The following is a 26658-nucleotide window of genomic DNA, read 5'->3' on the forward strand; positions in this document are numbered from 1 at the left end:
CGAAATCATACTTTTAAATAAAGGAAAATTCTTAAAATTTAAGTACACGTTTTACTTTGACAAAGAATTTATTTAAATGTTATGATTAGCTTGATATCAAAAATGAATATAACAAGATAGTAGAAAATCAGTTGATAAAGTATAGCTTACAAACAACTGTTTGGTTTCAAAGTAATTAGTCAATAATAAAATATTCAAAGGTCATTAAAGTGACGGAAGACAGCAAACACGATGAAACGTACGAAATGAATAATGAAAATGCGTTTTAAAAAAATATATATAAAGAAAAACAAAAATACAAACTCAATTAGTGATACTTAAACAGAATGTTGGGTTAACAATTAGTTTTTTTGTTTTATGCATTAACTTTGACATCGTGTTGGTCATTTATAACTTTTATCAATATATCTAAATACGTAATAATAGGCAAATTTGAAAACGTATGCATCTGGTGTGCGGTAACATCTTTTTAATCACGAAGCCTAGATGAAATGTTAGAACTATGACATATCATAGTGAAACGTTTTTATATGTTTCGTCAGTTAGTTTCATTGTTATTGTATCAGATTACTTGTTCTCATCGGCAGTTTTTAAATCATTCGTTATAACCAACTGTTATCTCATTCGGTAAGAGTTTATTTGTTTAATTTCAAATTAATCATGCTAATCTGGTACCCCGTGGCTCCAATTATTCAATTGTTTCGTGCTCTTGTTAACCTCTTATCTAGGGTCCTGTTGAATATTTCTTTGTTAGGAGAATTTAATCAAAACTGTTATGGGGCTTATATGGCAGGGCTTATATGGCAAATAGAGTGTTATAGAAGGGAGAAAAGGCTGTGTTTGTGATCGAGAGAGGTGTACGTTGAAGATTTGAGATTGTGCAAATGTATTGTTGAGCCTGTAGTCTGGATGTTGTACAAATGTTATAACTGTTACTTTATTAACACATTTTATTTTGAATTATACAGTATTGAATGTTTAAGCTACTTTGTGTAAATGTTTACCTACAAACCTTCGTTCAGACTACACTATGATTCATTTATTTATTTCCGTAACCAGGCTTTTCCTCAGGTAAAACGGTACTATTACATTTTCCCAGCATTAGTTGGCCTTTTGTGTACCCAAGACAGGAGAAGGAAGTCAACTTAGGAGCGCCGTGATTGGATGTAAGGGTACAAAATATTTTTTTATTTATCTATGAATAACTGCAGTGTTTATGTTTACAATATAAATTTCAAAACCTATTTGAATATTTTCTAGGGAATTATTCGAAAAGGCTTTCAAAATTTTATAAATTTGCTGCAAAATGACGTTGCAAGGATAACATAAACAAGCTCCGTTGGAAATTGGTCATGATACTATTTGGCTTCAATTTTTAAAATAGAGTAATAAAGTACTAACACCACACATAACTGTTTTATCCAGGTTTTTATTATAAAAAGTGGTAAAATTAGAAATGTTAGTATTGTCGCCTTTGGCAGAATAAATAGTACCGTTTTCCCTATACTCAAGATAGCAACGGAAATCAAAATTAATCAGACTTCAGTCATATTATACTATTTTGAAGCATTTGATAAGTACATTTGATTTTCATCACAGAGAATAGACATTTTTAACTGAGAACAGTACTGTGTTGAGAAAAGTGCTGAGTCATCATTATAAGTCAAATTGATGGGTACTGATATAAAGCTTTATTCTAGGATTTCAATATTAACTATATTGTATAAACTGCACCAAACTATTCTTCTTATGTATTTGTTTTCGCAATGATTATTTCAACTTGAAATCCCAGAATTCAAGTCGCAACAAATATTTTTAACCATATAATTTTGCACCACAATATGGCATATACTAAAGCATGGAAAGGAGATTAGTATGGAAAATGTTGAATTTGTACTTTTGAAGTAAATTTTGAATAAAATTAATACAAATTGAATGCAATTGTCATTTTTATCTGTTTTAATGGAACTGTTATCATTCTTTTTAAATGAGATAAGATATGACTGGATACAGGTTGTTTATTAGGCCTTATCTGAAAGAAGTAGAGAAAGAGGTAACCCAGCATGTAGGGGTGGGGACAAAAAATGATCCATGTTTCTTTAAGTAATGGGGACATACAAGTATTTATTATAGCCAAGGTTTTTTATTGCAATACCTACAAATGTCTTCCTCATTATTGAGCAGCTTGAACAGACAACAACATCAGCACTTTTTCATATTTCTAAATGACTTGTATTTGAGCGGACTATATTGTTTTTATAAATTAAGTACTATTGAAATTCTTCAAACACGCTCCTGTTATTTCAAAGACATCTGACATTGAAATTGTTCGCGTAAACTTAATGCCATTTCTCTTCAAAATGCACGACCGTATCTCCGGATCTTGGGAATGATCAGTATATTAGACACCTCATCTCGGCAATTAAAAAGAGGACAACTATTTATCAAGACATTTTGCAATATTTAAAAACACAATGATTTCTTGCCTTTATAGTTTTTATTATTATTACAAGGCATTTTTATAGCGCATTATATAAAAGTACAATTACTCTAAACGCTTTACATATTAAACAAAAGTACACAAGTTCGTACATTTTCCCAGGCATAGATTACCTTAGCCATATTTGGCACCACTTTTTTGGAAATTAGGATATTTAATGCTCTTCAACTTTGTACTTGTTTGGCTTTATAAATATTTTGATATGCTCGTCACCGATGAGTCTAATGTAGATTAAACGCGCGTCTGGCGTACTAAATTATAATCCTGGAACCTTTGATAACTATACATACACGAAATTACAAAGTTGAAAACATACCGAAATATATGTATAAAGCATACATCAAATCAACTATAAAAGTTAAGACTACAGCAACTTGGTAAAAAATTACTTAAAAGAATTATTAATGAATAAGTAAAAATTTGAAAACTTGTTATCGTAACTAAATATTTCTAAAATTTGCTGAATTTTGTATTTAAAAAAAAGTTACTAAAATATTCCAGCTTGTAAAAAAAATTACAAACGTAATATCAAAATATACAGAAACACATAAAATCAGAATAAAATGTACAAAATATTAAAAATCAACATCAGGCTAATACAACCAATCACAGTTCCAGGTTTTAACTATGAGCGATCCACAAATGCAACTTTGAATAGATGCGATTTAAGTCCTTTCTTAATAGTTCTAGCGATTGTTCATTTCGAAGATTTGTTGGAAGGCTATTCGACAGAGTTCCGACCGCCACATCGAACATCCGTTCACCATACATTTTGGTTCGTGCTTTTTTTGGCATCTCAATTAAAGAAGCATTTTCAGTTGCAACGATCGTGCTGGTTTGTAAAAATGTATTAGTTCACCAAGATACGAAGGTGCAAGTCCATGCAAGGCTTTGAATGTGTAAATCAACGGTTTGTTCTGGCATCGGAATTTAAATGGTAACCAATGAAGAGTCATAAGTGTTGAAGTTATATGTTGAAACTTCTTTTTGCGGGTCACTAGTATGGCAGCGGTTGTGTTCTGAACACGTTGAAGTTTGGATAGACTCGAGGCATTCACACCATACATCAAAGCATTACCGTAATCAAGTCGCGACGTAACAAGAGAGCATACAAGAGTTTTGCAAGCGTCCCCCGTTATATATGATCGAATTCGTCCTATGTTACGAATCTGATGGAAACATGATTTGGTATTTGCAGTGGGATACTGTCAGCTGGTAGACAAAAGCATGGATATTAACGCCAATTATGCTAACAAATATAGATGTAAACTATCGAAGCAATATTTGCCGTTCCTTTTTCTAGGATTACACGGTGATGCAGTTTCATGTTGGATGTACTTACTACCATTGTATTGGCCTGTAAACTACTATTTGCCCATGGTAGTAAACTGTCTACCCATCAACTATCTGTGATTTAGAAAAAAAGAAATACGACGAAAGATATGGAAAAGCAGACATGCATTTCTACTAGCATCATGTTATAAATGTGATATTTTTTATTATAATTCTCGCGTTATTCCTCGTGAGTTAGATGTACAGTCTACCACACTAGCTTACATACCTCCAATTGTCTATATTTATTTTCTACGATACCTATGCTTTTAAAGGATACAGGAAGAGTCCATGTGTATGCAGACCATTCGTGACTTACGGATATCTGTCATAAGAAGACATCCTATAAATTATATACATTCAGTGGGAGAAGCCTCCCATTGTTTAGCAGTAGCCTTGTTGATCGTTGGAAAAACGATGGCCGGATGCGCGATATTATTTTGCTTGTATTAAAGTATAGGTTGTTTTGCTTTTACTGTTGCAGAAATATTAGAATATTGCTTTGACTAATGATTCCTAAAATAAATCAAAGATAATGAATAGGGTTTTGTTTTGAGAGACGAATAAGTCCTCAAAACTCCATTGATAAGGTTACAAAAAGACTTATTGATTATATGTTTGGACTCAAACTACTTGTATTATTTTTCTTGACAAAAACAACTGACGTTATGAAAAATACTAAGATGCTATGATCTAATACGATAATGGCTAAACATGAAAAAGACAAACAGACAAACAGACAAACAATATTACACATGACAAAACATAGAAAACAACACGAACCCCAACAAAAACTAGGGGTTATCTTTCGTCCCTCTTTTAATGGCAATGTTAAATATAACATTAAAATGACAACATAGTATTACAGGACTACAGTACAAATAAATAAGAGAACGTATTAGGCAAAGAAACACATGAATAATAGATAGCAAAAGGCATCAGGTTTAAAATTCAATATTCTAAAAACGCGCCTCGTCCACACAAGACTAACCAGTGACGCCCAAATATAAAAGATCGAAAGTCAATAAAAGGTACAAAATGGTAGAGAACTGAGGATCAAAAACATAAATTAAATGACTAGCCATGAAATTTGTTTTTGTCCCGGCCGATAAAGCTGCTAATAACCTTATTATTGTTTGACGTAAATTTTACATTGAGGTTCTGAAAAAAGAAATCACCAATTTACCAACATTCCAACTGACTCCATTTTCAAAAAATGACATCTGTAACAAACATAGCTTTTTACAAGCAGAGCCAAATACAATGAAAGTCCCAACTATGTACTGGCTTCCGTAGCTACACAAAACACCTTACAAATATAGATTTATTTTGTCTTCAAGCCATTGTTCCACTACTAAATTGTCTATTCTTCTTACCAGCACACTTGGTACAATTAAAAATCTGATAATAAATTGTTCAAATAAGGCGTTCGAAAATAGTGGAATTAATTACTTTTGGAGTGTCAAGAACTCGTTGGAAGTACTTGATAAATTGCATGCTTATATTGGGGATTTTGAATCTGTTCAAAGTTTTGATTTGTCTACCCTTTATACCACATAGCCTCACATTCTCATTAAGAAAAAATTCACACACCTAATTAAATGGGCATTTAAAATATCAGAATGTGAATATATATGTTCAAACTCTTTTAGGTCATTTTTTAGTAGCAATAAACAAAAAAACTATGTCAATTGGACATGCTTTGATACTATATATCCCCTTGAATTGAATGGCACAAGGGAAGCTGGGGCTGCTTACATTAGCAACATGACGGGTGGCACAAGGGAAGCTGGGTCTGCTTATTTTTCGGAAGATCCAGGACATGACTGCATGTTTTCGTGTGATGTATGAATCTTAGTTTTTTATGTTGTGTTTTATGTCCTGTTGTTCGTCGTTTTTCGTTGATTCAATAATGCCATGGCATTGTCTGTTCAATTTTCACATTTAGTAACAAAAGTGATTTCCAAAGAGGAATTATTACCTGATTATTTTAACTTACCTGGGCGGGGTTTATCCGGTTTGCTCATTAAAGACCAGTCCATCTATAAACAGGTGTTTCGAGATAAATTCATTAATGTAGTGGCCATTCATTCGTCACAAAGCAACTGCACATCTACATAGTATGTCTTTATTATCCACAAAATTTAATAAAAATATGTTGTGTGGTTTAAGAGGAGTTGCAATGACAGACTGTTGCAAGAGCATATTGAGGCAAATAAGTTCAAAGGGGTCTTATTCCTAGAAATAAAAGTGAATCATAATTTCCTTTCGATATGCACATCGAAATAAAGTATCCCCGAAAATAAGTTGGTTTACAGTACTAGTGTGAACATTTCCTTCGGTTTTTATTCAACGTTCAGCAGATATACTGATGTTGTTGATGGGAATACGTTTTAATTTTTAATACCTATGTATCTAAGCTGCAGGCGTTTACAGTTTGACGTTAATTGCAACGATTTATCTTAATTGCATTTGTAACTAATTATTTTAAAAACAAAGAAACGTCTTAAACTAGTATTTTAATTTTAAACAACGGATAGAATCAATTGACACAATCACAATTTATTCCGCTTTAACATTTTTAAGTACAAGTTAATGATATCTGGTATAACCAAGTGTCTATTTGTTTATATAAAAAGAACAGTTGTTCATCTATAGACAGTTTGGAAAACTTTCTCTTCTCGTATTTCAGGATTATCGTCTCTGAAAAAAATTAAAATATATCATAAGAACCTGACCTATTCAATCATTTAACATTCTATAAAATTTAATTTGCATTTTTGCGCTTGTCCCAAGTAAGGAGCCTTTGGCCTAACTTAGTCTTGTATGTTTTTATTTAATTTCAGTTCATTTCTATGTTTTGAAGTTTAGTTTGAAGTCCATTTTCACAGAACAGAACTAGTACACAAATTTATTGATGGGTCAGCTTAGGATCACTTCCATATTAGGAATTTTCTCGCGGCATTGAAGACCTATTAGTGGCCTTCATCTGTTGTCTGCTTTTTGGTCGGGTTGTTGTCTCTTTGACATATTCCAAAGTTCCATTCTCAAATTTATAAATGGATATTGAATATGTAGATACTGAGACATTATTTTAACTCATGTAATAGTATAGATAATAAAGTAACAAAGCTGTTTGAAATATAAATACATTCAATAAATAGTAGAACAAGACATAATCGACTACTTATTTGAAATTCATTCATTCGATATATAAAATAAGAAGCTTATAAAGAAATAAAAAGCTTGTTCAATACATTTAATTACGAAGATCAGCTTTTAGTTCTATGTCAGAAAATGTTGTGTTTGCTTTTGTTTTGCAATTCCAGTTTCCCAGAAAGTTAAGAAACAATTGCGTGCTGACAACAACAACGCACACAAATAAACAAAAATAAATACACATGATACATTACTCACCTTCACTTCTTCACAATTGTTCGGACCACACACTTCTATAATGGTAGCATTGGCAAGAGCTTTAGATTGATAAAACTTAACTACTTCATTACCTAAAAACAAATATACAGCAATTACTATATGTTTCACAATTGTTCGGACCACATACTTATATAATGGTAGCATTGGCAAGAGCTTTCGATTGGTAAAACTGACCTTCTTCATTACCTAAATACCTATATACAGCAGTTGATAAATGGTTTAAGTTTACAACTGATCTAGTGTACATATACATTTATTTCGTGGTCAATGCTATTTTATGTCGCTAAAGGTCATTTCAAATTTTGAAACTATTTTTTGTTAAAGATGGACATCAGTATATATAGTCTTCTATTTGTTATACAGCAAAATAATTCATCTTTATATTCAAATTGCATATTAAAGAGGTGAGTAAATTATAAACGTTTGAATCTTTCGATACTTAATGTTAAACCAACCAGGAGTTCGTTTGTCAAAAAGAGTTGTAGTGTTCTATGGTAATATAACTTACTTGGCTCATAATACTCCCTCAATTTTACCCACACAGGTTTATGACGAGCAACCAGTGCAACTCTCCTTATGTCTACTTCAATACACATTTGCTCTGACAAAATCTGTAGAAAAAGACAAACAATTATGAGACCAAACAGTGTAATAAGAATATCAAAATATTGACTAAAAATGATTTACAAAACTATCGATCGTATTTGATTGGATATGGTGTTATATACACAGCCAATGATTTGTGCCAAACGGTCAATCTCCGTCGCAGAGTTCGTATCCGTTCCATACATGCTTTGCAATACTGCACTTAATATTGAGTGTAGTGTTACAAAGTATTGAACGGACCGGATATGAGATCTCTGCGCCGGAGATTGCCACACGGTAAGGTATAGGTGGCACGGTAGTTTTTGCATTCCAGAATTTATGTTGCTCTTTTGTGTACCCTACTTAGGTTAATGTATCTAAACAGTGTGATTGGACAAAAAATACAGTATCAACTGAACATACTTTCCCAAACTGAGGGATGAATCAGGTGTAGAAAAATATGAAATAATTTTTCATACAGATGAAAATGAATTTTTGAGATTTTTTTTAAATTTTTTATTCACTGCACCATAAAAGACCTAAAAGTACTAGTGGCCTGAGTTTTATAAAAATAGCAAAAAAAATAAACGGTCATGATACATATTCAAATTCATTTCTGAATAGTAAAATGAAAGTACTTCAGTTAACTGTGAATGTAGAATTTTTTGCAGTGTTAGAAAGTGGTGAAAATTCTAAAAAGGCTATCATTATCCCTTATGGGCCAGGAAATACTACCGTGCCACCTATATCAACATACAACTGGGTAAAACAATATCATCTACTTGGGACTTAATATATGCTGAGAAAATGTAATTCAAATATAAAACGGAAAGTCAGAATCTTGAGAATTATGTAAGGAACATCCTCCCATAGATAAGGGTTTACAATATCGTTTTCAATTCAAACAAGACAATTACATATTAAAGATATTGTGTATGGTGAATTCTCTAATTTTTTTATAATTGCGCATTTCCTGAACGATGCAACACAAGTATTTCTAATCACTAGTGAAAGATATGTTCGCATCTTCCTAGGTCCTATTTCGTAGTGCATTTCTTTTAGACAATAAATGGTAATAAAACAAATCCCACCTGCCTTTTCTCAATAATACTTCTACAGTGTGGTGTACTACTTTTGGGACAAATTATATCAAATTGATAGAAAAACTTCAACGGCTCTAACTCAAAAGAGGGGGGGCAAGGGGGGCCCCAATAACAGCAAAACAGCAAATTGATTTGGCTTATAACAGATAACAAGGAATTAAAATGGACAAAAACAGATAACAGTAAATAAAATATTAGAATAAGTCGGGTCCTTGATAAATCCAGTATTTCTTATTACGGGTATAATCCTTTGTAATGAATTCCATTTTCTATGAATATGATTTTAAAATTATGTATCTAGAATGTGTTTACTACTCAATATATTTTTATACGCTCGTTTACGGGACGTATTATGGAATCCTGTTGTCCGTCTGTTGTCTTCATGTCGAACATTAACTCTAACACTCTTTAACCAATTTGCATAAAACTTTGGGAAATTGTTTATATTAATTGACGTGAGCTCCCCTTTGTTTTTTTTGTTTTTTTTTTTTTTTTTTTTTTATAAATTTCAGATTTAAAGTTTCCGAGTAATGGACTTTTATTCAATAAAAAGGGTGTTTTTTTTTCTTCAGTTTTCTGATAATATCTCAAAAATCCTTTCACAAATTTGCAAGGAATTTTGGCGAATTGTTTATATCTATTGACATGAGCTCCCCTTCAATTTTGATTGCGTTCATGATAGCTGTTATAGAATACTTTTTTTCAGCATTTATTTTTATACAGTTATAGAAACTCACACATGCTTTTAATTTTAAAGTGTGTGTAACAAAATTGAGAATGGAAATTAGGAATATGTCAAAGAGACAAAAATTATATCTAGTAAAAATTCAAGGGCAGTTATGGTATCAAAGCAGGTCCAATTGACATAGTTCTTGTGTTTGTTGCTACTAAAAAATGAACTAAAAGAGTTTGAATATATATATTCTAATTCTGACTTTTTTAAAGGCCAATTTAATGAGGTGTGTGAATTTTTTCTAATAAGACTATGAGGCAAAGTGGTATTTCCGAACACGGGACCAACATATTAGTAGTGGTAGACCCCAATGTCCAATGATCTTCAATTTCTACCGAAAATTTGCTGTCAAAAAAATGCTAACATAACAATTTTCAATAACAGTTAACAGCAAATACATTATCACAAAAACAGATAACAAAAAAACTAAAAGCCCAATAACATCTAACAAAGAATAAGACAATAACAGCTAACAGCACATAAATTTTCAGAATAACAGATAACAAAGAATTAAATTGCCCCATAACAGCATAACAGTTAAAGCCCTTGCCCCCCTCTCAAAATATGAACAATTTTATGTTCAGCGGGTCTTGAAATCTTTTAACAGATTCCGAAATGCGTATTTTAACCTTTTTCTACTGGACCAAATCACAATTTTACTTTGAAATTCATGAATCAATTTTTTTCACAGTGTAATTGTATCCGCCTACTTGCTATTTGAGGCATAAAACATGAAGAAATAAATTTGGAAGGGGTATATAAAAAAGATTGGCAAGTAACACACCGTCCACATGTGGACAACAAAAATCAAGGGAAGATAATTGTGTACTCGATCCTTATGATTAATCGAAATTTAATTATGACGTTAAGTTTTCTTGATTTCTTCTGAAGTTCTTATTGCCACGTCCTGAAATAAGTCGACCATGATTCATGACGTCACATAAAAATAACACAACTTTCTGCAAATATTTGGAAATGAAGGATATATCGTTAGACACTCAGATGGAATCTATATTTATTATTCAGGTGACTACATAATACATAGTAAACAGCAATCGAATGATCTAGTTTTAAAACGAACATATGTGAATAACTGGAAAATGTAGCTGTGATGCAATTGAGTGGTGTTTAGAAGACGTGTTAAGAGCTTGTCTCAGAGAACACCATGCAAAGGTGTCCAGGAGTGAATTTTGCGGAATCTCTTTAAATTTGGTACACACATCACTTAGGCCATGCCAATATCACTTGAAATGTTTTTAGCTTAAATTTTATCGGAAAGCCCAGTTTTGTAGCGCTATCTATTTTCACCATTTTTTTACGAGAAAATTGCCAAATTCAAGGTTTTTTTTATGGATTTAATTCCAACAAATAATCAATTCTAGCCATGATAAATATCTTTTTTCCACATGCATGTGATAAAGCATTATTAAGGAAATAAAAAAATGTAAGTAATAAATATATTTATTTGATTTTTTATAGTAGGGCCTCTATATTTATTAAACAGGTGTTTAAGGAATTAGCTATTTTACCAAATTTAGGACCTGAAGAAATTCTAAAATACAGAAAAGGCGAGGCTGTAATTAAAAGATGAATATATCAAATTGTATTACTATGATATTTTAAAGAAATATGAAAAATCCACCCACTGCAAATATTTAGAAATATATTTATTATATATCACTGTACCGCTGTTTTTTTTATAGTATTTTTATAAACAAAATCATGAAACAAAATCTTTTTCTTAATTGTCAAAATGAGTGATTTTATACTTCTACTGGTGTTTCTTATTAATTCAAAACAAAGTCATAGTGAAAACGATAATCAAAGTACTAAAAGCTCTCACGGAAAGTTCGTTTTAACAAATAAAAAAAAGGTTTGATTCATAATCCAAATTCTCAAATTTGAAACTGCTAATTGCATGTTTTGTCTTTAACCTGTTTTTAAGACAATATCTAGCACCTGCTTATATAAGAACTTTAATAATCATAATGAAATATAAGCATGATAAGCACAGAAATGCAAATGTAATGTTGTTGGAAATCTAACATGCTACTTATGAACATTCATTTGTTTGTAATTATGCATGTTATTCAGTATGTTGGTCCAGGGGTACATGATACTGATCATGAGGCTGTCAAATTAGAAAAAAAAAACACAAATCAAATCATTATTTGAAATGAGAAAAGTTTGGTTTCATGTGTAGGTCAGGTTGGAAAGGTGATGACAGAATAATTTGTTGTAAATTTTTACCAAAAAAAACATCAGAATATTTTTATCCAATGTAAATTACACAATATTTTAGCTTTTTTTGTTAGTATTTATACAATAAGACACTGAATCCTGTACATTTCTTTTTAGTAGCCCATAACGACATTCAAATCATTATCATGATTATAGAATTCATAGTTCATAAAATCATTGATACCCGCTGACTCGGCAAAAACGTATCAACTTTCAGTTTACAGCAAAAGTAGCCATAAAATTGTCCTTGTACTATTCTAAGAATTTTCATTTTCATTCTGGCTTATAATTCTCCCTTGTATATTTACAAAAACAAGATCAACCCATCTAATATCTACCATGAATTGCATAATTCTTATTTCGGGTATGTTCTCTCTATCATCACTTATCCACTTTCATCTTCATAAACTAATAATAATATATCATATTTTGTTCAAGGTATACTCAAAATTTAGTAAAAAAATGCACGAAAAGGCTTGAGGTGGGGTTTTTAAAAATAAAATAAGGCTATTTTTACTTATTTGCCATTGGTGGATTTTTTAATCAAATAAAAATTTGTGGAAATTTTTTTATTTCATGTATTTCTGTCTTCACCTTTTCGAAAACCAGTGACTTAAACTTGGCTAGTAAATGACATATACAAAATAAGGCATTAAAGAGAGCACACTTTAAGTGTGCAAAAACATAGCAAATGCTTTATAAATGCATAACTTATGATCTTTAAAATATATTTCCGCAATATAAATAGCTAGAAACCCAACAGAACTAATTTTGTGACTTTTAAAGTACTTTCGAATAAACATATATTTGAAGGACTTTTTGGCGAATTTTATTCAATTTTGCAAATTAGCTTATTACTAAAAAAAGACACTATTCAGAGAAGTCTAAAATATGTTTTCTGGTTTCCATTGAACCTAAGATATGAAAAAACTTCATTAGCTGGAAAAGATTTAACCCAACCTCCTGGATGATTTTTCAAATTTTGCATGGTTTTCTGTGAGGCAAGCGCTTAAGTTGCATGTATTGGTGGCTTGGTATTTGTACTCTTTTATTTAAAGAGACAATGAAAGAACATAGCATGACTAAATCATTACCGCATCTAAATATAAATTGATTTGACGGAAAGCTTTCTCCACTTTTTTATACTGTCCTCGAGTATTGGTAGTATCGATTGAGTCTAAGTCAGCTTCAGTCCCAGATGGTAAAGATATTTCTAGAATTCCCATAGTACTCTGTCTTCCTCTTAACCAACTGTAATATACGGAATAGTAGTGTATACCATATAAACATAATGTACAAAGTATTAAATGTTTGACATGGCATATTCAATTGGTATGTTCATATGTTCAACTGCTTTAATGGACGTGAAATCCTTATTGAAACAATTCAAATTAATGAAATGCTTGACATTTTGCTGTTAGTTATTACATTGTTTGGGCTTTTTCGTTTTAAATAAAGGCAACAATAGTATACCGCTGTTCGAAATTCATCAATCGATTTAGAGAGAAAAACAAATCCGGGTTACAAACTAAAACTGAGGGAAACAAATCAAATATAAAAGGAGAACTACGACACAACAGAAACACAACACTAAATGAAACACAAACACACACAGAAACGAACTATAATATAACAATAGCCATTTCCTGACTTGGTACAGGACATTTCGAGAAAGAAATGGTGGGTTGAATCTGGATTGTGGCAAGCCAAACCTCTCGCTTTTATGGCAATGTTAAATATAACATTCAAATGACAACATTACATGTCGGGACTACAATACAAATAAATGGGAAAACATATTGGACAGAGCAAAATACAAATAATAGCTATCAAAAGGCACCAGCTTTATAATTTAATACGCCAGACGCGCGTTTCGTCTACACAAGAATTGCAAGTACCGCTCAGATAAGAGTTCGAAAACCAAAACAAATACAAAATTGAAGAGCTTTAGGGACCAAAATTTCAAAACGTTGTGCCTAATATGGCTTAAGTTTTCTGCCTGTGATAAGAACATCCTTAATATTTAGAATATTTCATACTTTTGCACACAGTAAATTTATAAAAATGACTATAGATTAGACATACATGATATCACCGAAATAGTGACTTACTACAGAATACATTAAACAACCTAAACAAGCACACAAAAAGTCACAGCCGAGTTAGCGGAACAGATCGACGCACACAGTGACCTCACATTTGAATTTCTATTTTTTTTTTAAATTGGTTAAAATTAGGATATTATTCAAGATTAGGTTTGTAATACAGATATAATATTTATTAATTACAATGAAAAATACAATACTTATTAATATAAAATTGTGGTAGTAATTAAAAAATTAATTGTATTGTCTAGCTATGTCGGTGTTTCTGTAAACCAAATATATCGTATAAATTTAGTTGACCAAAACAAAAATCTAATAAATGAGTAATATTTTTTCCCATAATACACGAATACAACAGAAAAAAAAATTAGATTTACAACTACAAACGATAAGACATTTGACAAAATCCGATGAGAATAACAAATATAACATCACAGTACCATGCCACGTCTTATAGCAATGCAAATGCACACTCAGTAAAACAGCCACGTTCGGGAATAGGTCACATTCGGTAATTAAAAGATCAGACGACGTAAAACCACAATTTAACAAGTGGTAAAAATGTCCTTACTTAGATTGGACAAAGATACATCGTATGGATCAACCAATGTTTGATGGTGTACGTAAAAATTTACGGAGTGTCATTTTTAATCTTTGATGGAGCAGTTTCTGCTTTAGGAACACACTTCTGTATATGAAGTCCGTATAGTGTGAACATACACGAACATAATGTATCAACTGAGATATGTAAACACCATACGAAGGGGCTGAGAATTTGGAAATTGATAACTGGGAAGTTGAAATCGTCCCGTTTGTCATAGATTTTCGTGTGGAGTCATCCATCTGCGTCAATATTGAGGAAAAGGTCAAGGTATCAAGCAGTCCTTCTAGAATCAGTAGTATCCTTAATTTCAAGTTCCATGGGACATATGAGATGTAAGTGTTGACTGAAATATGGGTTATTCAATGAAAGACATCATTAATATATCGGAAATTCAATGTGACTTGAAGATTTGTCATTGGTACTCATACCACATCTTCTTATTTATACATAATTAACTTTGTGTTTCTGCACTGACCCTGGTATCATGTAGCGATTAACTCAGCTAGCCTATATAGACTAAAGTCAATCTGGTTATATTGATAAATTAACTGTTTACAAAATTTAGAATTTTTGAAAAACTGAAGCTTTTCTACCTCAGGCATAGATTACATTAGCTGCATTTGGCATAACATTTAGGAGTTTTGGTCCTTAATGCTCTTCAACTTCGTACTTCATTTGGCCTTTTTTACTTTTTCGGAATCGAGCGTCACTGATGAGTCTTGTAGACGAAACGCGCGTCTGGCGTATATACAAAATTTAGTCCTGGTATCTATGATGAGTTTATTTCCAATCTTTTTTCAGTCTCTTGAAGCAGCTTGTATTCATGAACTTGGAGCAGGCTTATATTTATTTATCTGAATCATCGTGTATTAACTTACCTGAAGCAAACTCTGAGTCTGAATCCTTTAGTTGAATCATTGAGTACTGTTGTTGTCAGAGCGAATGCTGGCTCTCGTAAATCGTTGTTAACATTGAAATAAACTGCAACCTGGGTGTAATATATATGTGTGAACCCAATAACTATTCTAAAGTGATATTTCTTTCTATACAACCTATTTTAAAAATTTTGTAATTTGACATGCAAAGTTTAAAATATTTAAAAGATTATCATGGTTTTAAATATTAATTTTTAACTAAATCTTGATGGAAGCAATGTTAAGACAGATCATTAGCAATGTCAAGTCAGATCATTTAAGCAATATCATGTGTTTTTTTTCTTTTATATAAGAAGATGTTGTATTACATCAGTGTTAAGTCAGATTATTTAAGCGATGTTAATTTTCTATGTAAGAAGATGTTGTATTACCTCGATAAGACACAGTCCTCGTCCATTAGCATTCACCGATACACTTCGTACTGTATTTGGAATCTAAATGACAAAAACTCATACAATAAAAAAATATCCTATATATGTAATACGTAATAATGATTTATATTGAGGCATTTTGAATATTGATATAATCAATATCTTGCTGATTCAAAATAAAGAAGTTGCCGTAAATATATATGTTGTGAAATGAATGATTCATGTTTTGAAAAATAAAAGGGTTTTATCTATGTGTTTTTGCAACCAAGGAAAGATCTAGATATGGTGTTTGGTAAAAATGATGAAGAATTGGCATTTGTCGAATGCAAACATGAATATATAGCTGAAGTCAATGAGATAGTATACAAAATCAAGACTGAAAACAAAACATGCAACAAGACCGAAACAAGCATTCCAAATAGGTTATAAAAATACATAACAGTAACTTAAATATAGAACATACAACATAAGAGAAAACGAAAGAAGACACGAAACGTCGGCTTTGAATCATTACCATTTGGGTTTGTTTGTTCATCAATAGTCAAGTGTTTGCGATTGATATGTGTGAACAAGCGTCTAAATAATATGTCAACCACTTAATTGAGTAATGTATAGAAGAGCTTAATTTGATATGACCAAAAGATCTGTGAGCACCATCAACAGTTCATAAGTCTTTGAAACGTATAGTGCATGATCTGCTTACCCTTCTGGAGCAACTGAGATCACCTCAGTTTTTTGGTGGGGTTCGTGTTGCTTACTCTTTAGTTATCTATGTTGTGTTCGTTGTACTATTATTTGTCTGTTTGTCTTTTTATATTTAGCCATGGCGTTGTCAGTTTATTTTCGATCTATGACTTTGAATGTCCCTCTGGTATCTTTTGTCCCTCTTTTACAGAATATTTCTGGTTGTTATCATTAATTGAAAGGATGGGATTAAAAGGACCCAGTGACATGCCAGCTACACAATACACATCGATTGCTGATTTTATCATGCTGAATGCCTTCACTTTTTAAAAGATGATTTTTCAATCGCCTGACAGTCGAGACATCTACAGCAGGATATAATTGTTTCAGTTCATCCTTTTAATACCATCTTTGTTGAGAATATTGTTTTATTAACTTAAATCTTCTATTTGTAGTACCAGGGCTTTCCTGTTGATATTTCAAACTTACATCTTCTATTTGTAGTACTAGGGCATTCCTGTTGTTTACGTCAAACGTTTTTCCTTGAGACCACGTGTCACCAACAGTATTTACACTCATTTGAAAATTAGGTACGTAAATCTTTTCTCCCAACCCTGACAGTGCTTGAATAGCTATCACGGTGTCCTCAATAAATCATGTTTATATTTTATTAGTTCATAGTGATATAATGAATTTAGAATACATAATGTTGCTTTCCAATGTTGATTTTTCATATCAAACTAGGAGAAAGAATGAATACAATAGATGAGTTTCAACCAACGGCTGTCGTTTGCCAAAGTTATGTTTGACCAATAAAAGTAAACATTTATATAATTTTTCTGACGTCAGACACTCAACTCAATCCATGTGTTCGTAGATAGTAGATGTTTTTGTGTCCTGTTAAGTTGTTATACGATGATGACTGATGTACCCATATTTTGACTATTTTATTAATTGTGACTGTTTATTTAACGCATCATGTAAATGTAGCGGAATTTGATGAGACTGTTATTAAAGTGAGAGGGTTAGCGCTATAGAACCAGGTTTAATCCACCATTTTCTACATTTGAAAATGCCTGTACCAAGTCAGGAATATGACAGTTCTTGTCCATTCGTTTTTGATGCGTTTTGTTTTTTGATTTTGCCATGTGATTATGGACTTTTCAAATTGATTTTCCTCTGAGTTCAGTATTTTTGTGATTTTACTTTTTATCAAAATCGCATACAGTTAAAAGGTTTAAGTTTAGTAAAAGAAAAACTCAAAAGTAATTATATTTAATTTGAATGTTTAATCAACCTTACAAACAGGAGGTTCAGAGTAAGTTTTATCCAATAATCTGAGAAAATTATTCTATAATAAATAAGAGGCATCGGTTGCTGATTGGTGTAAGTAATACTGTAACACAAGACTGTCAACACTGAGGTTGGTGGTTTGAATTTCGCACGTAACATGCGTTCTAGAGACCAGTTTAACATACTTCGATTGTAAGTTTTCTTTACAAATGATAATGTCCGAGCACTTCGGCTTTCCCACAAATAAAAACTGCCACGAAATATCCCCATAGTTCTAAACATATCTTTAAACACAAATAAATCAAATTCAAATGTATACATTAAACCATGGTCGGTTTTTAACATTGAATATTATACCCAATCACGATTTTTAAATGATAGATGTCTCATTGGCAATCATACCGCATGTCTTTATTTTTATAAAGCAAAGTCCGTAGTACATATAGTAAGGGTAACATACTTGTGTAGAAATGAACCCCCCTCGTGGATTTCTCTGTCTACCTAACCATTTCATTATCAGAATGCCGTTGTCTGTATCGTCTTTTAGATTGTATCCTAACAGTATATAAGAGGTCATTTCAACATCTATAGCTCTGACTTTAGTTTGGGGTGGTGTCCAGGTTTTCCAAGGTTGCAGTTTGTCTGCTTCAGTGTCAGGTAAAGTCCAGTATTTTTCACCGCCTTAAAAGGTTAAACAATGTTTTGTTTTAAATAATATCATATCAAATTGTCATTCTTTGATTCTCAGACAATATGGTTTTTTCACCTCTCAAATAAAAGTTGTTTTTATTCTTTAACTTCTAGCATTATTTGAAGAATTGATTTGAATACTTTCATATCTTCATAACTAGGTGAAAGTAAACTATAGAAGTTTGTACAGATTTATTCCCATTCTGCTTTGGAAGAAATAAAACAAATAGCTTAATCCAAAACGATATCAAACATCGCTTATTGAAAACAAATAACAAGTAATTCGATCGAATACGATTTACTTTACAATATCGTAAGGTTGAAAAGCAATAGAACTCCTTCTGATTAATTATGCAATAAACAATTCCTTTTACAAAATGTAACCGTATCAATGATACTTCAGTTGTCCCACTTTAAGACTGGTTACATTTTCTAATCGGCGGTTGTGTATTTCTAACATCAGCAAAACAAATTAAAAACCAATTGTTCAGAGAACAATTGAAGGTCTTTCAGTTAAGATCTATTTTGATATTAAAATATTAAAAAGCAGTCTAAAATGCCAGTTCATATAGCTTTATGGTGTTTAAACATGAATTTAAAGCAAAGGTCAAAATCTAGAACGTCCTATTAAACTTTGGTCTTGACCTCAATTTCAAGGTCACAAACCAAGGACATCGAATCAAAAGACCATAGGTCTAAAATATGTATGGTTAATGACTGATATCACTTTACACATAATTCTAAATATAAGAGGGGCGAAAACTCCAAATTATTGTCTACGGACCCTTTCAACCAAAATTTATAAGTTACAACATGTCCCAACTAACAATTTTGTAAAAATAATTTGTCGATATCTTATAAGTTTAATGAAAATGAGTGAAAATAAGCCAAAATCAAAATTTAGAATATGACCTTGGCCTTTGACCTCATTTTCATTTTTTTGGACCAAGGACATCAAATCTGAAGACCCTAGGTCTCTATCCCTTATGGTTTACCAGTTGAAAAGCATATCACTTGAATCAAATGAAAAAGGGGGAATAACTCTCATATGGAGTCTCCATATAGCTTCGGTCCAAATGAATATCCTTATCCTAAAGATGTAATGAGCAATGTGGTAAAATAAATTTGTCGTAATCTTTTACGGTTGCTAAGGAATAGTGACCACAAGAAAAACAGTGTTTTGGGAGATAACTCATACAACGTAAAGTATTTTGTTACGCGGTTGTAATAATAATCAGAACAAAACCTAAAGGTCTTTTCACGGAAAGGTGGAAAGACCTAATAATCAGAACAAAATCAAAAGGTCTTTCCACCTTTCCACCTAATTATTAATTGCAATACATACCATTGACTTTCGCCTTTTTCTCAAGTTCTGTTAAGACTGCATCTGCTATCGGATGTTTGGCCAATGATAAGGCATAGAATGATATAGCAAGTTCATATATATTAGCAATGGATGCAGGTGCACCGTTTGCCACAAATTTAACTGCTTTATTTATAGATTCAGTTACACTCTTCGGTACCTGGAACAAGATATATATTAATCATTTGTTGGTAATGTGTTCTTCTTTATCTTAATTTTAACTGCATTCACATTACCAAAGTTAAACAATTAATAAGGTTCTTTACGCTAAGCTTTATGTACTTTACCTTATTTCTTACATCGACTGTATTTGTACTCAGGTGAAGAGTTGTCTCATTGGCAATCAAACCATCACTCAATTCTTCATAATAAACGTTCTGTTTGGACTTCATTTGGATTTGATTTTGTTTTTGTTTAGGTTTGCTGTCTGACCATTTGAATGTTTGTTTATAGTAATAGAAATGAAAAGAATCGGTTAATTCACCAGTATATCAATATCAGACAGTCAGTTAAAAAAATTGCAAGGTTTTTTTTTCAATTTTAAAATCCCACCGATCGATGCATGTAGTGTAAACCTAGTTTAAACAGGACAGTTACATCGAATCACAGTTCCTATCTTATGTTTTATTTACCTCCTTGGATACTTCATTATTGTCTCGTGCTTCAAGAAGTGCTATGAGGACAAATGCAGTCAGACTCCTTTTACTAGACACCGATCCTCCCTGAAAAACGGGAAAAAATCAGTGTAAACGGTGTAAAAAGTAAAATCACAAACATACTGAACTTAGAGGAAGATTAATTGGGAAAGTCCATAATCACATGGCAAAATCAAATAACAAAACGCATCAAAAACGAATGGACAAAAACTGTCATATTCCTGACTTGGTACAGGCATTTTCAAATGTAGAAAATGGTGGATTAAACCTGGTTCTATAGCGCTAACCCTCTCACTTTAATGACAGTCTCATCAATTTCCGATATTTTTACATTGATGCGTTAAATAAACAGACACAATAAATATAATAGTCAAAACATGGGTACATCAGTCATCATCGTTTAACAATTTTAAAAGGAACAATTTAACAGAACACAAAAACATCTACTATCTACGAACACATTCATTGATTTGAGTGTCTGACGTCAGAAAATTTTATACGTCACTTTTATATGTAACTTACCATTAATGACAATATAGTATATAATTAGGATTTCTAGATGGTATAACAAGGCTCCTATTTTGTCCCTTACTTTTGAAACAACGAGGAAGGAAGTTATAAAACACAAAAGCTCTATGTTAAGAAAACAAATAGCTATGTAGATAACGGCAGATGTATTTAGCTGTTGCAATTGTGCCATTGTCATGCAAATCCAATCTTACATGTGTATTAGACATTTTAAAACAAAATAATATTGTAAAAACAGATTTTTAGACATATAATTTGTTTGTGCAAATAAGATGGAAAAGAAGTTTCTGATGAAAGTTAATTCGATAAAGCGTTTCGGACGAATCAACTTTAAAGCCTGTTGTTTTGATTGGTTTGCTGGTTTGCTATCATAGGATCAGTAGTCAGAACTTCGGTTCTGACAATATCAATAAAAATATCTTTCTAAACTAATCCGTTTATAGACAAATATAAGAAATCCAGGTTTCACCTAATCAAGCGAAATTTACCTTAATATGATTTGGCTCCTTTTCAGTCGTACGCCTCTACTTCAACTTTTTCAGTTCTTATGTTCTCTCAAATATTTGGGCTCTGGAGTTCCTGATGAAGGTGAATCCATTAAAGTATTCAGGTTTATAAACCATGACAATGAAGGATTAGTACTGATAGTTATACATATAAATGGTAGCAACACATGTTAATGTACCTGCATTTCCTTGTGAAGAACAATTCCTGGTTCGGTAAAGGCCCCGGATGTTTCTTGTTGCTTTATAATCCACTGAACAGCCTTTCTTATGACGTTGATATCAATATAGGTAAAACTTACAGCTTGTGAAAAGGATTTGATCACAAAAGCAGTCAACCTATGAAATCAAAAGTTTGTTTTATGTTTAAACATTAAAAATCTTATTATAACAGTATGAAGATGTGGTATGATTGATAAACATAAGAAGATGTGGTATGATTGCGACCAAAACATTCTCCACCTGTAAACACATTTTTTTCATATATTATTTGTTATTTTCTGAGCGTCAAGTTTTTTCATTTGTTTTCAATGCCATTGGTTTACATCCTTGTTTTGTATTACAGCTTCGATTATTTCTGAACCACCTCGTTTGTCTCATATAAGCGTGCTAGCCTTGAATAAGATAATTTATTGTTTTCTCATCATCATCATCATCATCATCATCATCATCATCATCATCATCATCATCATCATCATCATCATCATCATCATCATCATCATCATCATCATCATCATCATCATCATCATCATCATCATCATCATCATCATCATCATCATCATCATCATCATCATCATCATCATCATCATCATCATCATCATCATCATCATCATCATCATCATCATTGTTGTTGTTGTTGTCTTTATTATTTTAATTTGTTGCTAGTTAAAGTACGATTATACGATGTGGCGTCAGAGATTGCAAAATATATTTTCAGACATAATATAGAATAAATCTTACCACGTAGTTCCACTTTCATCGTTCTTCCCAAAAGCGCTGAAAGATCCATCATCATGAACATATGATAGTTCTCTTTGGTAACCTATTGAAGAGAATGATGTGTATAATTTTTTCATGCATTTTTCAAGAAATACTATTAGTTATTCTAAGCTAATAAATATAAACATAAATATTAATAAGTTATTGCGTTAGTTATGTAAAATAAGAAGATGAGTTATGAACGCCGATAAAACAACGTAATATCGTTCAAGCATTTACGTGTATTCGCTGTTATACACAAGAAGAAAATCAAACGTACATTTTATTTGCTAAAACTTTTTGACGTTTGGAGCATACAGACACTTGCTTTTTGTTGTAGCACATTTATCCTGAATATTCTTTTATTTCGATCAATTTTTATTCAAAATATTTTTTTTATTTTGATAACTATATCGCAACTCAGTAAGGGATAAAGTCAAACAACCATAGGTTATCGATTTACTTTAAAGCACTAATTTAACATACGTTTTAATTGATTAGGAATGTGAACAAACGTGAAGTGGATAATTACATGGGCGCAGAAGGCATAAACTATCCACACCTTTATGAATAAATGACGTAACCATTTCGAGGAATAAGAATTAAAACAATCGTCCAGTTATTTTGTCCCATTCAATCTGATAATACTTGTAAGTTTGATATTCTAGCTCTATCGATATATTTGTATTACCTCCCTCTAAAATGCTCTCCACTCTATTTCGTACATCATTTGTTAGTCTGTTTGTTGTTTTCAGGTAAGAGCTGACGTAAACATTTGGAGCGAATCTTATCATGTTCTGTTCTCCACAACCGTATGAAATCTGAAGGAGATCCTCTAGTCCGGCCAATGTTGCCCCTAACAGGTCACCTGTGAAAAACACGTATAATTGATTAACAGATGGTAATACGAGAAACGAAAGAATTAAAATAAACATTCAAAATTGTGTTGGTTCAAGTGAACGACGGTGTATTCGTTTACAATTGTTTTAGGTGGCACTTACAAATATACAACGAATCTTATGGCATAGGAATGTGAATATCTGAATCATTTTATTTCCTGTGACATAGCAGTTACCAAGCAAGGAATGTGTTATCCATTTGTTTAATATGTTGGAGCTTTTGATTTTTCCATTTGATCACGGACTTTTTGAACTTTCCTCGGAGGTTCTTTTATTTGTTATTTTACTTTTTTTGGTATACAATATCTTTTTTGGTATACAATATCTTTTTTGGTATACAATATCGAAACGCGCGTCTGGCGTACTAAATTATAATCCTGGTACCTTTGATAACTATTACAGTATGTTTTCAAGTAACACAATACTTCTACTGTGTTATTCTCAAATTTCTTCTTTTAAATCAGGTTTTATCTTTTGTTAATTGTCTACCTTTTACTGTGTATTTAGTACGTTTAAACAGCAATGAAACCTTTTTTTACTTTGCCTAATTTTATCGTATTCTAGTAGTTTTCTTGTTACTTTTTAATGCATTAAAGCATGACCTGTTAAGAATACCCGATGTCTATTATTGAAACTATGATTGTTAGGGAATTAAAAAACTGGTGTCCAAATAAATACATGTAGTTCAATATAATTTCAGACTCACCAATAACTTGAATTTTGATAAATTCTGAATCTTCAACAAGATTTGGCGGGAAAGACAAAGAAATTGTCTCTCTAACTCTTCCTCCTTGTCGGAGGTCAATAAATAATGGAACGTTGTAGTTTTGTTTTATACCTTCGGCCTGCAATTTTCAATTACATATATCTAATTTTAGGCTTATTTTATATTTACTCAATTTGCGGTGGTTGCAATCGATTACGTTTCGCTAGCAGATTTGAAGAAGAAATTATATTCATTTCGGAAAAAAAATTCCAAAAAGTTCATTGACTAAAAATACATCACTATATGAAAAAAATACACTTCATATAAAACAAAATATTCGTTTGTCATTTCATTATTTTATTTATTTCAATTCAATGCTTATACTGTTCCAACAAGTTTTTATCTTAAGACTTCATACCAGACATAAAGAAAACAAATCCAAGAATAAAGATGTAAAGAAAATGTAATATGATGCACACAAGTATTTATAGTTCTTACTCTGTAGTTCAAATAAAGTAAATAGCAATTTTATGGAAATGCACTACTTTAACTGTGCTGAAAAATTGAACATATCTTTAATTGAATATAAGAGCGAACTTTTTTATGGACCATAGAAAGTATACAAAATAGCTACAGTAGATCTAGGAACAAGGCAAAATATACCATTAGCTTTAAAAAGATCCTTTTATGAAAATTTAATAGTAAAAAAGTATTCAACAAATGTTAACCGGTCGTTCATCAGATTTTGTGTTAAACCAAAATCGTCACAATATGTTTTATACTTTCAAAGTTTGAAAAACAAATAGGATAAACTATTTCCTTTGAACATGTACTACTTTCTGGTATTTTCTTTCCGAATAAGTGGTGGTACACATAAAACAAAAAAAAGTAATAAATAATGATCGTTCTGCTTATACATGTATTAGTAATCTGCCACTAATCAAATTACCTCTATTAGGAATTCACGCTGTACAGCGTCAGCTCCAATAGTAGATCTTGCAGTTCCGTCTAAAAGTATTTTACCAAGAGCTGTTGGTTTGAGAGGGAAATATACAGACACCACACTGTCTCCCTTCACTAACACAGACTGTTAAAAAACGAGTAAATTCTTATTGATAAGTTTGAAGGAAATATTCGTTATGCCCGTGCCTGAACAGACGTTTAAGTTTGTCCGTAATAAAATAAAATATGTTTAACTTGTAAGTATTCATTCATGGAATTTGGTACTTCATTACTGACAGTTTTTCTCAAAAGTAAACGACAATACCAGACGTAAAAACGGAAAGTCTCTAATCAAATGGCAACATCAAAAGCTCAAACTCATAATAAAACAAATGGATACAACTGTTATCCTGACTTTGTACAGGCATTTTCTTATGTAGATAATGGTAAATAAAACCTGGTTTTAAATAGCTAGCTTAACTTTTTTAAACTTGTATGACCATCGGCATATTTGTTTTTACCATACCATAATACCGGTCACAGAATGATAGGATGTAAGTATGAAGCCACGTCAAATTGATATTACCAAACTTACACTTCATAGGTAAAGTTATAATTCACAAAGACAAATACAACACGTAATAAAGATGATAAACAACGTCAGTACCTCAAATCTATACTCACACACCATCGTGTATTATTTGTGAAGTTGATATGGAATATTCATGATCAAGGTCTTATCATCTGTCGATGATTTTTTTTAGGACGAGACTTCAAATTTACCATATGAACACATATTTGATATTTTTAGTGTATCCCTAAAATCCTGATTTAAACAAGTCATCGCATCCTAAATTAACAGTTAAATTCTTTATATAAACTCACATACGATTCACATGAACTCCTTGTTCATTTGAAGAAAAGTATTCATCAGCTCTTCAGCAGTTAATTATCTTAAACATTTATAAGCTTTCACATATTCAAATGTGCGTTTCTAATGAAAATAATCAAGAAAAGCTCTTCGGACGTATGACTATAATCTTGTTTTGTTTTCATATTTTATAACACGTAGTTAAATCTTCATATTTTGTTTTTAAAAGTCTCTTTTAGAGTTACGTTCGTTTCTCTTACTGTTTATGAAGTATATCACATCCATTTAATACATTGTATAACAAAAATGCGTGCTATAAACGATACAATCTATTCGTATGAAAATATTAATCACAAAACAATGAACGAAACAAATATGAATATAAGAAAAGAACATATTGTATATCTTGTTACGAGACAGCTTTGGGTTACAGATAAAAACAAAACCCCAAAGATCTTAACATTTATACGTCGTCAACTGCTTTCAACAATACGAAACCGTATACCATGTATACTTGCAGTAAGCTTTAAAAAAAGAACTCTTTATTGAATATTGTGAAGTTTTATAAATGATGATTCAATTGTGCTAGTGTACATAT

General features: G+C 31.5%; 1 protein-coding gene across 1 annotated transcript in view; it reads right to left on the minus strand.

Annotated features, from left to right (window-relative positions):
- Positions 1–6331: 6331 nt before the first annotated feature.
- LOC139518112 (CD109 antigen-like) overlaps positions 6332–26658 on the minus strand; it is a 50127-nt gene continuing 29800 nt past the window's right edge. Inside the window, exons 23-37 of the mRNA XM_071309781.1 lie at positions 25197–25334; positions 24248–24386; positions 23334–23510; positions 22625–22706; positions 21847–22003; positions 20610–20699; positions 19960–20137; positions 18385–18605; positions 17121–17276; positions 15948–16010; positions 15520–15629; positions 13027–13183; positions 7779–7881; positions 7250–7341; positions 6332–6535 (exon numbers count right to left, since the gene is read on the minus strand). Of these exons, the coding sequence (XP_071165882.1) occupies positions 6527–6535; positions 7250–7341; positions 7779–7881; positions 13027–13183; positions 15520–15629; positions 15948–16010; positions 17121–17276; positions 18385–18605; positions 19960–20137; positions 20610–20699; positions 21847–22003; positions 22625–22706; positions 23334–23510; positions 24248–24386; positions 25197–25334 (1872 nt within the window). The 3' untranslated portion in view covers positions 6332–6526. The remainder of the gene's footprint in view (positions 6536–7249; positions 7342–7778; positions 7882–13026; positions 13184–15519; positions 15630–15947; positions 16011–17120; positions 17277–18384; positions 18606–19959; positions 20138–20609; positions 20700–21846; positions 22004–22624; positions 22707–23333; positions 23511–24247; positions 24387–25196; positions 25335–26658) is intronic.

This window comes from Mytilus edulis, chromosome 3 (assembly GCF_963676685.1).
Source record: "Mytilus edulis chromosome 3, xbMytEdul2.2, whole genome shotgun sequence".
Classification (NCBI taxonomy): domain Eukaryota; kingdom Metazoa; phylum Mollusca; class Bivalvia; order Mytilida; family Mytilidae; genus Mytilus; species Mytilus edulis.